The following is a 16,755-nucleotide window of genomic DNA, read 5'->3' on the forward strand; positions in this document are numbered from 1 at the left end:
AGGAAGAACCTGAGGAGATCCTCCAATCCCAACTTATTTCTGGAAAACCACGAGAGCTACTCCCACGGATGTGCCCTGCTTCCCAACCATCTTTGTCTTCCATGTAAACTTTTAGGATTCAGAGCTTCAAGCACTGAATATATAGCCTGAAAGCTCAAAAACATCACCCTCACCTTCATTTCAAGGAATATATCTGGCTTTGTATGAATTAATCTCAAAGCCTTGTTATATCTGAAAGAACCTTGAGTATGTAGCAAGGGAAAGGCCACAGTGAGGAGAACCCATCTATGAATTCGGTGGAGAAGAGACTCTGTCTTTGGGTAGGGGAGAAGGTTTTGCATTTGAGTGTCTGAAATTCAGCCCATTAGTGCCATTTATAGGGAGCTCTTCTTCTGGCCTTGGCTTTAAGCAAATCAATGGTGTTTCACTTTCTCTTTGCACTCTCATCATTGTTTGGTCTGAGTAAAACAGTGCTTTCATCCGAACATACTCCCTGGAATGCTATAAAGGCATATTGTTCTGGAAGGGGTTTTGGGAACCATTTTTTCTCCTCCTCTTCTTCCTTCTTAATCGTCTTCACAATTATCTTCTTCACCATCATCATCACCATGGTCATCTTTATCACCATCAGTCCTGCAGTATGATCGCCATCACCATCATTATCATTATCTTTATCACCATCAGCTCTGCATCATTATCATCATCATTGCATCACCATCATCATCTTATCACCATTACCTCCACAGATCATATCATCATCATCACCATCACGACCATAATCATCACCATCAGCTCTGCATCATCATCGTCATCACCATCATTATCACCATCATCATCACTACTATCATCATCTTTATCACCATCAGCTCTGCATCATCATCATCATCATCCTTATCACCATTAGCTTCACAGATCATCATCACCATCACTACCATCACCATCACCACCATCACCATCACCACCATCACCACCATCAGCTCTGCATCATCAACATTATCACCATCATCATCATCGTCATCACCATCATCATCCTATCACTCTGCAATATCATCACCATCACCATCATCATCTTTGTTACCATCAGCTCTGCATCATCATCATCATCACTATTATTGTGTCAATGAAGTACTTTATTCTTTTCAAATACTTTCCCATCTATTAACTCATTTTGATCATCAGAAAAACTCTGGGTGGTAGGCCAGCAGGAATTAAGCATACTTATGTTACAGATATGAAAACTAACGTTCATACTGATAAATCTAGTTGTTCAAGACACAGACAGAGGCAAGGATAAAACCCAGTGACCTCTTTTCTGACCATAGTGAGGCAATGGAGAAGTTTTCTTTGTTAAATAAAGAGGTGGGTGAATGAGAGAGGAAAAGAGTTGGGGTCTTAAAGAAGTGAGGCTTAGAATGGACTCCTAGTGCTAAGGGATTGAGCAGGCCACATTCTCCTGAACTTAAAATTTGATCTGATGGGCTCCTAAAGTTTGCAGGGAATCCCAAAGAAGGGTCACATATTTACTATTCTAAAGTCGTGGTTTTCATACACAGTCTAAAAGATAAATGGGCTTCTGGATGCTTTTGATTATTATTATTGTGTTTTGAGCTGGTAGGTCTAAGTCGCAATGTCAAGGCTTTCACACCTTTCAGGTACAGAATGATATTGGCAGAAAGAGACGAATACGGGAGCAATGACAGCTGCACTATTTGGGAGGATGAATTCTCCTTTTCCCATCTTTGAACCACACGCAGCAGCCTTCCCAGAGCCATGAATCATCCATTTGAGGGAAAGGAGGGGGATAGAAAATTAAACATAATCTATGCTTTGCTAATTGAAATCAAATACAAAATTCAATCTCCCGTGAGTTGCAATGCTCACGTTTAAATAGGGTGGAAGTATTATTAACCTGACTCTATTTCAGCAAGTTGACTTAGCTTTTCTGGATAGAAAATAATTCCTTTGTCAAGTCTCCACATTGCAGAAAGGGACGTGGCTAAGTGGCTCACTCCCAGAGTGACAGGGATCCAGCTAGAGTAGACACTGAAGAAAATGGGCCTTAAACATGTCAAATTTGCATTTCTCTTCAGAACCACGAGTTTTCAACTATAACACCAAAAACTATTAAATATAAAAATCCCCTAGATCCTAAGGCTTAGCCCTCTGCCCTCTTTCTCCAGGGAATTTTAACCTCCTGTTGTATGCAAGGATGTATAAATAATTTAAGGGGGCTTCTCCACTTTTATTTCCCAGGTGAAGTGGCTTATTCACCATTGGCTAACCACATTACAAAATGGATTTGCTTGTCATATTTTGGGGACATATTTATGTGAGGACACGTTTTGGAGGCAAGTCTTGATGTTCTGGGTTTTTAAAGACACATAGACAACCAGAGAGATGGAAAATGGAGAGTAGGTGTGACTGAGTGTCCAAATGAATATGTGCCTGCCCAGAATGGAGGTGATGAGAGTAAGCTAGATTAATAGGTCATTTATTTCTTTAAAGCATTGCTACAACCAGATTCTCCTTTGACTGTCTAAGTTATAAGGCTAACACTTAACCCTCTGGCCATTGAACTCCAAAAGAGCACATGTTTCTGCAGGGAAGCCATAACATTGTGGAGGTCACCTCTGCTGGAAATAATTCCCAGAAAAGCAAAAGCATAACAGGAGGTAGGAGGGAGGGAGCGGAGGCAAAGAAATATACAGACAAGCCTTTTCCTCCAGTTGCTCTCAGTTCCAGCTTTCCTAAGAATATTTTTGAAAGGATGAATTCCTGAGCCTCACCTTAGAGTTTCTGATTCATTAACAGGTCTGAAACAGAGCTCAGGAAGCTGCAAGCTTGAACAAACTCCATGGCTGACTCTGATGGGTAGGGAGGGCTGAAACTCACTCACTCCTTGCTCTGCTTATGAAACCAAACCCCACATGAGTCCCACAGTTTGTCCTTCTAAATATGCGTGCATTTTCTTCCTTCAAATGTATATGCATGCATTTTGATCTGTTTCTTCTTTTACATTGATAGTGCAGGTACATCTGTTGCTTTCAGCTCAATAACTGCTTTACTATCTGGAAAAATTATTTGTAAGGTTGCTTTTGAATCTGGCCTATCAGTCCATTCCTTGTTGGAAATGGTTAAGATAGGAGAAAGCTGCACTCCTTTTAGGACCCACTTGCTTTCTACTATTGCAAGATTCACTGTGCCCTGCAGACAGAACCTTCTGAAGATTCTTGACACTGGGACTTTCTGGTCATCTCAGAGAGACGATGCTCCCGGCGTTCCAGGGGACGGGGGAAGATGGAGATGATCAACACAAACACACCATCGTAACCCATTAATCAGGTTGCAGTAAGCTTTATAACAACACGGTCTTCATTAGCGGGAGAAATGACAGTTTAATAACAGCTGAACAGATTTAACTCCCCCCATTCATACAAATTTCCAGTTTTACTAGAACAATTCCTGGTTTTGGAGATCTGTGAACAAGTGCTTTATGTCAAATGATGCATTTTAATTGAATCAAACTGATGGGAAGGGACACTTCATTCAGCAGCCCTTAATGGGGGTGTCTGCAGACAGCCCTTGCTCACCCCAAACCCCCATAAACTGGATCTGATGAATGGAGTCAGCTTTCTCGCCACTACCTCACTCTCTGCCATCTCTAAATAGAGAAATAAAGCCCAAGGAGGTGGTGGTGGGGCAAATTGGAAGAATGCTGACTGCTCCTCTCCCCATTACATGGCTAAGGATTATTCCTAATAACAGACTTGTCAACTCTCTGGTCTTTGCCCTTCTGGGGACCCTAGGGGACAGAGTCCACCTCAAAAACATGCCTCAGAACCACAGTGCTTGGGAGAGATGGTCTTCAGGTAAGGTAACCTCCCACCAAGAGGACAGGATTTCTTCTTTTACCCCCAGATATAGCCACTCATCTCTGCCAACCTCAGAGCTCTGACCTCAGTTACAATTACTCTACTCTTTGAGCAGCCCTGTGGGCCTGATCGGAACACAAGGGCATATGCTAAGCTTCTCCACAACCCAGGATACTCATGAAGAGTGAGACCCAACCCCATTTAGAGGGCTCTTGGAAAGAAGGCTTTGAGGGGTGTCAGCTTTCATTTTCCTTGTGTGTGTGTGGGGGGGCGGGGTGGGGGTGTTTTCTTTTTTGGTGAGGAACGTGCATGCCTCTGCCTTCATGATGTGGGGAGGGAGGAAGTCTGGGGTTGTGGGATGAGGCCTTTAAAGAGAAGACTAGAAACACCTTAGAGGGAGGACCTTGCTCCCTAGGAGTCCTGGAGCACTCAGCCACAAAGTGCATTCTGGAGAGAAGCCCAAGCAGAGGTTTAGACAGCAGGTGCCCATGACAGATACAGAGCTAGAACCCTGGCTCCCCAAGCTAAAGTGAGAACCCCCATAAAGCAGACCTTTTCTGTCACTCACATATACATTAATAGCACTGTCTCTGACATTGACAGCTATTTATCCTCTGTCTTCAGGCCATATTAACTAGCAGAAGACAAGAATGAACAGTGGGTTCTGGTGGCCATCTGGTCAACCAGATGCTGCTGCCCAAATGGGCCTGGTTCCTCCATGGGGATGCCGTGGGATCCACCTGTTTGCCTAAGCTAACAGCACTGGAGGAAATCCTGGCTGCATGAAGGAGGAGGAGATCTACTTGGCACTCCAGCAAGTGAAGCTGCAGAAGCTGGGGTATTCAAGGACTCAGGCGAGGAGCCTCCTTAGCTATTGACTAGCCTTCCTCTGCCTCTCTAGCCTCATTTATCACCCTCTTCCTGTTCCCACTGAAAATCTTGACCAGTCATTTGGTAAAACATCATGTTGAAGGGTTTGTAGAATTTCCTCAGTCTGTGGATGACGTCTGGGTCAATGCGAGGATGAGTCCGACCTTTGCTCTTGCCTAAGCACCTCGGGGCACTGCCGTCTTCCGGCTTCTTTAGGCAAGGGAACCCCTTGGTTTTGTTGAAATAGAAATGCTTCTCAGTCACAACACGTTTGAGGCCTAGAAAATCCTGTACTTTGGCCATTTCCCCAGCGGGGTCCACAATGAGTCGCTCACCACTGACAAAGAGGATCTGGGAGAGGGGGAAATACTGGAGCCAGTTTTCCAGGTGCAGCGCATAGATCCCTATTCGAATGGCACTCCAGGAAGCATCGATCAGCCCGAGGGTCCGGTTTTTGAAGGCCAGCACCTCAAAGGTGGGGATCTCGGGTTTCTTTGACAGCGTCTGCGTGTAGTCAGAGATGGCCCTGGTCACAGGGTTTCTCACCACCACTATCAGTTTGATGTCCTTGGCCATGGAGTGAATGCGCTTGGGAGCCTCATTTGTCACAAAGTAACTTGGAGTCTTCTCCATGGTTATTTGCCCATCCAAAGTCTTGGGCATCACATTTCTAGGAGAGGGAGGAAAAAGGAAGACAATGGTTATTCCTATCCAGAAATATCTTAACTTCTTTGCACAAAATGTGTGATATAAACAACCTAGTTTGGAACCACCAAATAAAATTGATAAACACTTGGAAGTTCTTCTTACCTATATCTCCCGACTATAGTCTTACCTTGGCTACGTATTATCAGAAAAGGCAACATAAGGCATATACATTCTCTCCCTTATATATCCCTAGGTTTAAATGGCTATTCTACCTCTTACCAGTTATGTTTAACCTAGATACACCCTTGATTTCTCTACCTATTAGTTGTATAATCCCTGAAATGGAGATAATGATAGCACTGACTTCACACTGTAGTATAAGGATTCAGGGAGATAATGCTCAAAAAGCATTGAGCAATGAAGCTGGCATGTGTAAGAGCTCAATAAATTAAAGAAATTATTACTGTTGTAGTAGTTTTTAGGAAATCTTTGAGCTCAACAAGACCTCAAAGCTTATCTAGTCCAGGATTGGCAAACTACCTCCTGCCTCCTATTTTCATCTAACTCACAGATAAGAATGATTTGTAATCACTGAATTGTTGAAAAATAAACCAAAATGATAAGAATAATAATATTTTGTGATGCATGAAAATTATATAGAATTCAAATTTCAGTGTTTATAAATAAACTTCCATTGGAACATGGCCACACTCATTCATTTACATATTCATCTAGGCTGCTTTTACAGTAAAACAGCAGAGCTGAGGAGTTAAGACAGAGGCCATATGGCCCAAAGCCTGATGTATTTACTCCTTGTTCCTTTAAGAAAGAGTCTGCTGATCCCTGACTTGGTCCAAAGGTATTATTGTGCAAATGAGAAAACTGAAGCCCAGGGACAGGGAATAAACATGGAAATCAGACAGGCTTTGTGACCTCAGCAAATTGAATTACATCTTCGAGACTTACCCTCATTTGTAAAATCCTGAAACCTACCTCAAATCCCAGCACTTTGGGAGGCTGAGGAAGGCAGATCGCAAGGTCAGGAGTTCGAGACTAGCCTGGCCAATATGGTGAAACCCCATCATTACTAAAAATACAAAAATTAGCCAGGCATGGTGGCGCACTCCTGCAGTCCCAGCTACTTGGGAGGCTGAGGCAGGAAAATCACTTGAACCTGGGAGGCAGAGGTTGCAGTGAGCTGAGATTATGCCACTGCACTCCAGCCTGGGTGACAGAGTGAGACTCCATCTCAAAAAAAGAAAAGAAAAGAAAAGAAAATTCAGTTGAGAGGAAAACGACATAAAGATGAACGATCTAGCATAGATCTGGCTCAATACATGGGATTTTATTCTTTCTTTGCTCCCAAAATTGCCCAGCAAGCCACTGACAGATCCCATGCCAGGGTCAGTATCTCTTGGTTCCTTTGTTAAGGCTGCTCCTCCACTCCCATTCCTCCATCCAAGTTTGCCTCCCGAGTAGCCTTATCTTATTTGGGAGCTCCAAGATATTAATATTAAAGGGGTTTGATGCCATTTTCCCCTAATCTCAATGTGGCAGGCTTACCAATGATAAAATTAAGCTTAGAATGCCATTATACAGTCAATTTGCTATAGGCATATGTAGACCAAAGTTAATTGACGATAAACCTGTTCAATACCTGTCAGTACAGCAGGCCATCTGCCACCATGTGCTCCATTAAATCTATTCACTTCCGAGTCTTGCACCAAAGTGGTACATTTAGGATTACACAGGACCTCTTTGTTATGATGACATGCTTTTAAATGTCTTAGCTAATAAAACTTAATACAGATGAAGATCCCCTAGCTTCTCCTACCATATTAAATTTATTTACTATCGCGTGTGTGGAGAAAGAATGACTTTTCTTTTATCTCTAATTCACATGCTCTGTCAATAATTAATTGCAACTGGGTTTTGAGCTTTCTCAGCAAGCACTTTTACGAGGCAAGAGGAATTTGCTTCGTAGAGAAATTCACAAAGAGCTGGATGTTGTTAGAGTGTAATGGTTGGGCAGTGTGGTATTTTCAGATCAAAGCAATAGCCCTGGCCATAAACAACCATGCTCGTCTTGGAGTGACACATTCTCCAAAGTAGTTTGAATGCCTTTGTGTGTTTCTGTTTGGTTCTCAACAGATCAATTTGTCTAATTTGGAGAAACAGGGCTAAGGAATGCAGCCCCTGGGAATCAGATTTGCCTGAATTAAGAGTTCCGATTACCCATGCTACCTTGATGAAGTTACTTAACCCGTTTTGAGCCTTAATGTTTCATCAAGGAAAATAGGGTTAATAAAAGGCCATGCCTCATAGGATTTTAATGAAGATTAAATGTCATAATGCAGGTAAATCACTTAGGATCGTGCCTGTTCAATGTCAGAATTTTTTTAACTTAAGCCAGCTGGCCAAAATCAGGATAATTCTTACAGTTATTCTTACAGATGGGCAAGGAAAAAAAAAATACTTCCTTTGACCAAATGGAAAAGGCTGAAAAACATGGGATCTAAGGAACTGATCTAGAAAAAAAGTATACTCTAATTCATGCCAATATCATCAATTGCACTTCCGAGTCTGGAGGCTGGTGTCCAACAAGGGAGCCACCATTAGCTCAGCCTGAGTATAGGAAATATACTGACCATCTTATTTTTATTTCAAGTGGAGAGATATATTCCCTTGTTTTATTATGCAACTCATATCACATTATAAAAATATTAGATAAATCTTGATGCAAAAACATATCACCTGAAAATAGCTATTTTTACATGGCCTTTTCCAGATTTTAGTTCTTCTGATATATTTTTGTGTGTTTATTTTGTTGCATTTTCTTTAGCGTAGGAGCAGCTGCTCAAATTTTCTTTTCACCCATTCTTCACCTTTCCCTTCTTTGACCTCAATGCTTCTCTTTGCATTGAGCCCCATTCAAATTCATCTCCTTTACTTCAGCTGATTGACAATCTGTCAAGATCTTTCTGGATCTTGAGTCTTTTATCTGAAGCATCTGGGACAAAATGGTACCCAACATATAAGCTGGTAGATTTAGCAGAGTAGATGTGTGCCTAACTTACTGCTTGTTGCAAAAGGAAATAAGAGAAGGCATTGCAGAGGGCTTTGGAGATGGTAGAGGGGGAGCAGAGGAGTCTAAATAGCTTTGACCATCATGCTACCCATGAGTATGAAAAGTATATACTTTAGGAGAGTTTTTGCATTTGGGGCACGCATGGGGAGACTATCTCATTGAGCCACGATTCAACCAATGTGGCATGAGTTATCCAGTTATTTTGTCGGTAAGAAGATATCCAGTAGTTGCTCGAAATCTATAAAGGACAAAGCTCCCTTTCCTCAAACTGATTCTGAATCAGTTATAGTCATTCATTCATTCTCTCATTCATTCCATAAATGATCACTTATGGGTAATGTAACAGTAAACAAAACCAATGCAGTCCCTTCCTCCATGAAGCTATCAGTCTAGGTCCTGCAGCTGATATATAAAGAGCTCTTTATAGCATCATATAATGAACTATTTAAATCAACAGAGCAGGCATCATTATTACTCCAGTTTTACAGAGAAGGAAACAGGACCAGAAGCTAAAGATTTGTTCCAAGGTCTCACTAAGTATATATTTTGTTTCTAAGTTGAGTGGCTGAGCAAGAGTAATTCAGCATCAGGATCGGTGCCTAATACCAGGTCCTGGAAAATAACAGGTTCTCAATGCCTATCTGTTGAGTGAATAGATGGGAGAATGACAAGCCATTCATCTCCACTCATAAGTGTGGGCCAGTCCTAATGCTAGGTTTTTGTTGTGTTAGGTTTTGAATGCCCTAATCTTCCTTTTCCCCACCTTCATCTCACCAGGGCTCTCACCTGGGCCTCTGATACAGTAACTCCTTCCAAACCATGCTGGTCTTCCTCTTCCTGTAAGATTAGAGGAGGCATCTCTCCTGTGGATAGGACCAAACCCCCTGCTAATCTGGGCTTTGGATCTTATTCCCTTCCAAACTTTCAGGCACTTTTGCTCTCAATTTCTCTTCTCTCTTCTAGGTTTTAAGTAAGTTCTGCATCTGACACTTCAATATACTCACGTTCTCACATTTTGGTGTGCTTGAGGAACAGAAAGAAGACCAGTAATGCTGAAGGGGAGTGAGCAAAGGTAAGAAAGTGAGAAAATAGGGCCGGGGAGACAGACAGGGAATAGACCATGGAGGGCCTTATGGGCCATGGAAAAGGTACTGGAATTGTTTTCCTCATGTGATGAGAAGCCACTGAAGAATATCTCACAGAAGAATGTGATACAATTTACACTTAATTTTATTTTTCTGGTAACTTTGCTGAGAAAAGATAGGAGTGTGGCAGAGACAGAAGGAAAGTAACCTGCTAAGAGACAGTTTTAGGAGAGAAAGAGAGAAATGGTGGGGGCCTGGGTGTAGGTGGAGAGGGCAACACAGAAAGAAGTGCTCAGAATAGGAATAGATTTTAAAATAAGGCCAGCAGTCCTTAATGATGGGTGGGATGTATGTGCAAGAGAAAGAGAAGCATCACAGATGACACCAACATTGTTGGCCTGTGCCAGTGGCTACACGGTAGCATGGTTTACTGATGTGGACACTACTGGGAACAGGGCAGATTTTAGGGGAAGATACCAAATCTAATTTCAGACTTGTAATATGAGATATGTCCTACATACCCAGGTGGGGGGATTGAGTAATAATGTTGATACAGGAGGCTGAAATTCAAGGGAGATCCAGATGAGAAGTGGACATCTATATCATGTGCTCAAGTTCCACCTGCCAGGGAGTAGGGAGAAGAATGTCTGCCCTCTTTACCTTTGTTAGAAGAAGACATGACTGTCCTTTGCCTATTCTGGGAGTTCTCTCAAAACTGAAAGGTGTTCAGACGCTAGGTGTGCAAAAATATTGTGTTTTATTTCATTACAAAGATGTTCATGAACTTCTTCTAATTCCCAGAGTCCTTGTTAACTGTCTGCATTACAGAGCTTAGAATAATGTCACAATATGATTTGTTCCTACGTCTTTCATGGCTAGTCTCAGTTCCTTGGGGCTGTAGGCAAAGTTTTAATCACTTTTGCATCCCCATTGCCAAACATAGTGTCTGACACGTACTACCAGCCCCATTACTATTTGTGGTTATTGGATGAAAAACAAATGACATTCCAATGAATACATGGTCCCTGGAAGTCAGGAGAATTGGGGCAGTTTGCAAGACATGGCTCATCTGAGTAGGTGTTCCATGCATGGGGTTCAGCGTTTCTGAGTTTCCTCCCATCCCTGTCTGAAAGACCATGCACTTCAGCATGAACCATATGGTGAGAAAACACTGCATCTGGGCTTGGCACAGCTCGTTAACAGTATCTTGGGCACTCAGAGCAGCCGTGACATTAGCGTCAACACACAGTCCTGAAGCGAGAATCATTCCGCAAGATCACACATCTGCTCTTACAGCCCCAAATGTTTATGAGACACTCTCCAACTCACTCATCCTGTCCCCACTGCACTCTCCTGGTCCTGGTGCTTTGCTAAGAAAAGCTCAGTTTCTCTTTTTAAAGAGTTAGGGTCTCACTCTGTTGCCCAGGCCAGAATGCAGTGGTGCGATGATGGTTCATCGCAACCTTGAATTCCTGGAGCGCAGCCACTTTTGAATGCAGGTCAGCCTCTGGGGTCCTCATAGAAGCAATAACAATAGTTAACATGCAGCCTAGACTGAGCACAGCCATTCACTGAGTGCTCACTCCATGCTATGTTCTGAGGCTGAGAGTTCAAATTCTGAATCGAGACTGACATCTCCAAGCATTTTCAGACATTGGACTCACCAGCCCAGTAGTTAAGATCAGAGACTCCAGGATCTAGACTTACCAAGTTTGCGTCCACTGATTAACTGTGTGATCCTTGGCAAATTACTTAAGTAATATGAGTCTATTTCATTATTTGAAAACCAGGCATCATACTAATAATACCCCTTCTCACGGGGAGTTTGAGAGGATGAAATGACTTAATATCTTCAAAAGTGACTCTCATATAGTAAGTTCTCAATGCAGTAGCTATTAATTTTTAAAACAACTCTTTAAATAAGGTTTTATTGTAATCCCCACTTTAGGGATCAGGAAACTGAGATCCAGTGAGTTGATTAATTTACCCAAAGCCACAAGAGGTGGAGTCAGAATTCAATCCCAAGTCTGTCTGACACCATAGCCCAAGCTCTTGGCTACTGCCTGACAATGCTTAACCAAACTGCAAAACCTCAGCAAGGTTACATGACTGGCCCAAGGTCACTTGTAGGTGGCAAAGTTGAATCTTAAAAGGAGACACATTATGTGTTCTGCAAAGCTGAGCTATCCCTGACTTGCCACTGGGAGTTACAGAAACCCAGACCAGAATCCCTAGAAATTCTTGCCAGATCAAGCTACATCATTCAATTGGTGATATCTCTCTCCAGGGCCTCCTCAATTGAAGCAAATGGATACCATCATGAATGTCGAGGGAGAAAGCAATCACCTGGATTAGATATAAAGTGCCCATTCTCTCTGGAAGGGTCAGGAGTGGAGCTTGACTTTGGCTTGCCTGAATTAGAGGTGTGTGGGCATCTTACATTTTCCCAAATGTGTTATCCAGTGGAACAACTGGTGCATAAATTAGCAATATTTTCTGAGCCCTGCTGATGAACCCAAGAGGATGGTGGTTAGAGCAAGGGCATGGGGTGAAGCAGGGCCAGTTCCCCTGCACAGAAGAAAGAAACTCACTTAAAATTCAATGGAGTACCTGCTTACTTGCCAAGCACTGAGCAAGGCAATCTCACATATTATCCTAGTTAAGTCTCACAAGTACCATACAATTCGCTGAGCCCATTATAGAGATGCAAAAACTGGGAGTCAGAAAGACAAAGAACCTTGTCCAGGGATGCATAGCTGGGATCTTGCCCTGCCCAGTTACGCTGGAAAGTTCATCGTGTTTTTCAAACCAAAATTCATGAATTCTGAAAATCCTGAAGGCAAAAAGTCAAATAATTTGGAGACTACATTCTTAAACAGAAACCCAAGAACAGGATCTGTACATATGGCCCTGAGGCTCTAGGGCTTTCAGTAAAATTGCAGCCAAGAAAGAAGGAATCCTGAGTTATGGTTCTGACTTAATAGCTAACTTGCTGAATTAAGTAAGAACAGGGACTTTCCCTCCCTGGACCTCAAATTGCTTCGCAACAAAAGGGTCAGGTTAATAGATATTCCCTCGTTAATTCCACTGAGTATGTATTGGTGCTTATTACATACCAACTATGGGGTATATGTTGATGATAAAGCAGGCATGGTCCCTGCCCTTCAATAGACTGTATGTTTTTGGAGGAAAGGTCTGTATATCCCATTTAGTAATGTGATCTGTGGTTCAGATGGGACATCTTTGCTGTCCCATCAAACAGAACGATACGTGCCAAATCTAAGCTGCATTGCCACATGCCTACGAGAGAGGAGACAGAAAGGAATGGGACAGAGAAGAGGAAAGGAGGAAGAGGAGGAGCAAAGGATGAAGGAGACTAGAAGGGAAAATAAGGAGAAATAAAGATAAGAGGAAGAATGGGAGGAGAAGGGGAAAGAGGAGCTGGGCTTGGAAGATGCACAAATAATTGAAATACTGAGAAAAAATGAAGGAAGCATCCCAGGTTTAAATAACACATGACCACACATTGGGAGACATTTTCAAACCGAGGTCTCAAGCAATATTTGTTGTTTTAAGGTTTGTGCCAGGCAGGTACAGATGTTTTAGGATGAGAAGGTTTAGGTTTGTCAGAGACATTCCACTGAGTTTGTAACGGCAATAGCCCTACTGAAGCAGGCTGAGAAGGTAGATACTCATTATTCCCCATGATATCAGTGAATAATCTGAGGCTCAGAGAAGTTAAGTGTCTTGCCTAAGATCACACAGCTCGTATGTGGCAGAGTCAGGATCTGAAACCCAGCAAAGCCAATGCTCCTTAACCCCATTCAACGTGACAAAGGAGAGGAAGGTCCAGAATGGAACTAGAGGCAGGAGGAGGAGACAGAGCAGTGACTTCAGGTGGAGAAATGAGGGTTCGTCAACATTCCTACCCTGGGAAAGAATCCCTGGTAACAACAGACATGAATTTTGTTTTGTTTTGAGTAAGGGTCTCACTATGTTGCCCAGGCTGGTCTCAAACTTCTGGCTTCAAGCAATCCTCCTGCCTTGGCCTCCCAAAGTCCTGAGAGTACTGGCGTGAGCCATCGTGACTGACCCAGACATGAAAGTTCACCAGGTCTTAAGGCATGGCAGCAGGGATGTGGTCCAGATCAAGGAGAGCAACGTTTAGGAATTTCCGGCTTAATGGCTTTGATTTTCCCAATGACAGAAGAGTAGGGTCGATTGCTGAGCTTAAGGACCTTGGGAGTGGGACTGGAAAGGGAACGGAATGTAGCTGGATGATATATTAACAATTTATGGATTATGATGGCCTATTGAGGAATTATCTTATGTTTGATTTTGCTTCCAGAGACTCATCTGGAAGACAGAGGACTCATTACCACCCCCACCTACCACCACCACCATCACACACTCCCACTGCCAAGGAGGGTAGCTATTCTCTTATTCCCATGGTCCGGCTAATTTTTATCTGCAGGGAAGGTGAACAGTTTCTCTATTTTGTGGACTAAAAAAGATGTTAGAGCATCCTAGACAAACTCACTGAGAGGTCTTCATGTTTCAAAAATCTAGGTCTTACCCAGGGTTTCTTAACTTCAGCACTGTCAACATTCTGGGATGGATAATTCTTTGAAGTGGAGGCTGTCCTGTGAATTTTAAGATGGTCAGAAGCATCCCTGGTCTCTACTCCCCAGATGCCATGGCACCCACCAGTCATGACAACCACAGATGTCTGCAGACACAGCCACATCTCCCTTGGGGGTCCAAATGATCCCCTGTTGAGAGCCACGAGTTTAACTGATCTAACCAAACTGCCTAGACTTGTCTACCCAAACTGCATTGATTTGAATCTAGGCTCTGCCCTTTATTAGAGGTGGGGCTTTGGGCAAGTTACTTAGCCTGTCTGTGCCTAGATTTTCCCATACGTAAAATGGGATGATAATAATAATTGTAACACATATCTCAGAAGGTTGTTTTAAAAATGAAACGAGTTCATGTGTGTACTGTGTTTATTGCCTACAACATCATAAGTGCTATATAAGTGTTTGCTATCATTATTGTGGGTGTGGTTATACCACTGAGACAATCTGCAGGCTACATCCCAGCTCCCAAAAGCAAATATCTGAGATTGCTTAACACAGAGCTCTGGATATGGGAAAATTCCTGTGTGGATTTTTGTGTGGTTGAGCACTAAGTGTTAAGTTTTTGAAGACTTTCTGGCCAACATTGACTCAGAGGGTGTGCAGACATCAACAAAGCCAAGTCCCATGCAACCAAGGGAAGGTGAGGGACACTCTCTTATGGCCCTGGGTTGTGTCACAAGTGGTGTCAGAGGCGGGTCTGAATAATGACTGGTAAAGGACTTCTGTTCAAAGTAACAACATGAGTTTCAAGCCAGGTTTAATTTGAGTTAGAACATAAGAATCTTATTTGAAACCTAAGAGCTAAGGAGTAATTTATCTGTTCTAAAGAAGATAATTAGCGACATACACTGAGTATCCAGATGAAGTTGGAAATTATAATTTGAACTGACAATGATCTACTCAGCGTTCAGGTTCCAGGCATACATTTAGAGACAAGTGCCAGGCAGCTATAGCAGAATGACTGCGAGATAAGAAAACTGAGGATGCCTGTGAGTGCTCAAGCCTTGGGCCCTATTTCTGCCCCAGCCAGGCGAAGAGTGAAGGAGCTTAGGAGGGAGTGGATGAACAGGAAGACGGTGAGGACTAAGGACACAGAAAGCAGACTAAGGACATAGAAAGCTTGGTGTAGACATTGGATATGAAGGCTTGACTGCCTTTCTGGGTACAACGTGAAGACAGAATGGAATTATTTCCATGCTTTTCTTGATGATTCTACTAAAGCAGGGGTCCCCAACCGCTGGGCTGCAGACCAGTACTGGCCCGTGGCCTGTTAGGAGCAGGGCTACGCAGCGGGAGGTGAGTGGTGGGCCAGTGGGCATTACTGCCTGAGCTCCACCTCCTGTCAGATCAGCGGCATCATTAGATTCTCATAGGAGTGTGAGCCCTATTGTGAACTGCAGAAGCAAGAGATATAGGTTGTATGTTCCTTATGAGAATATAACTAATGCTTGATGACCTGAGGTGGAACAGTTTCATCCTGAAACCATCCCCACCCCACCCCCATCTGTGGAAAAATTGTCTTCCACAAAACTGGCCCATGGTGCCAAACAGTTTGAAGACCTCTGTGCTAAAGCAAAACAATACTGATGAATTTCTGAAGATATCATCATAAACAAATAAGGTGAGAGAGCAGACTATCAGAAGAGCTACCAAACAGAAAGAGGAAGAGAGAGAATATGAGAATAGATTCGACTTTGAGAACTATTTAACAAATGATGTTCATGAGGCTCTTCTGAGTACACCCAACAGTCATAAACCACTTTTGGATGGACTTTATCTCAAAGGATCAGAAGTTAAGGACACTGCGTATGCCATGGGGCAAGTTCCTCTTACATGGTGTCCAGAGACATAAGAAAAGACAAATAAAAATAAGAAAAGAGAAAGGCCCTTTTCAGGCAATTTTCACCTCTATAGCAGGTTGGCTCATAGCTTTGCAAAGGTAGTTTTTACTCTCTCAAATGAGGATAAAGAGTACTTTGTAGTTCCTCGTCAGGTCTAATGGTGTTTTCACTCCCTCAATAGTTAAGAGCTGGTCACATGTAATAGAAGGCCCCCACATCTATGTTCTTAGATCAGGCTCCAAAGAGAAACTGGCTTGGTGGATTCAGGGCATGTGGCACTTTCTCTGGTACTCAGAAGAGTGTGTAGGGGTCACAGCCATGTCTGAATACCTCATAAGAACATAGAAGTCTATCACAGAGGGTTGAAAGCCTTCTCTCCCATGCTCTTAACGGATTTCCATATTGTTCTCTTGTACTACATACGTTTTCCTTCATGGGATCTGAGCTTTGGAACCTACTTTACTTACCTAAGTAATTACAATTTAAAAATTTTTAATTTATATATCAGAACTACATACAATTGCTTATTAGTGTTTCTTAAAGGAAAACCAAGGTCATTATACTGAAATAAGTCTTAGCTTAGAGAGAAAGAGAAAAAAATAAAACTACAGAAAAAAATTCATTTATTCATTAATTTAGCACTATAGCATGGCAGGAACTCTGCTAGTATTAGAAGATAAAACAAAGAGCAAAACCTTGCCCTTAAAAAGT

The 16,755-nt window shown here is 42.6% G+C and overlaps 1 protein-coding gene across 1 annotated transcript in view; it reads right to left on the minus strand.

Moving 5' to 3' along the window:
• Nucleotides 1-1,248: 1,248 nt before the first annotated feature.
• Nucleotides 1,249-16,755, minus strand: part of HS3ST4 (heparan sulfate-glucosamine 3-sulfotransferase 4) — a 448,730-nt gene continuing 433,223 nt past the window's right edge. The window contains exon 2 of the mRNA XM_055233271.2: nucleotides 1,249-5,412. Coding sequence (XP_055089246.1) covers nucleotides 4,776-5,412 — 637 coding nt within the window. The 3' untranslated portion in view covers nucleotides 1,249-4,775. The remainder of the gene's footprint in view (nucleotides 5,413-16,755) is intronic.

Source organism: Symphalangus syndactylus, chromosome 11, assembly GCF_028878055.3.
Source record: "Symphalangus syndactylus isolate Jambi chromosome 11, NHGRI_mSymSyn1-v2.1_pri, whole genome shotgun sequence".
Taxonomy (NCBI): domain Eukaryota; kingdom Metazoa; phylum Chordata; class Mammalia; order Primates; family Hylobatidae; genus Symphalangus; species Symphalangus syndactylus.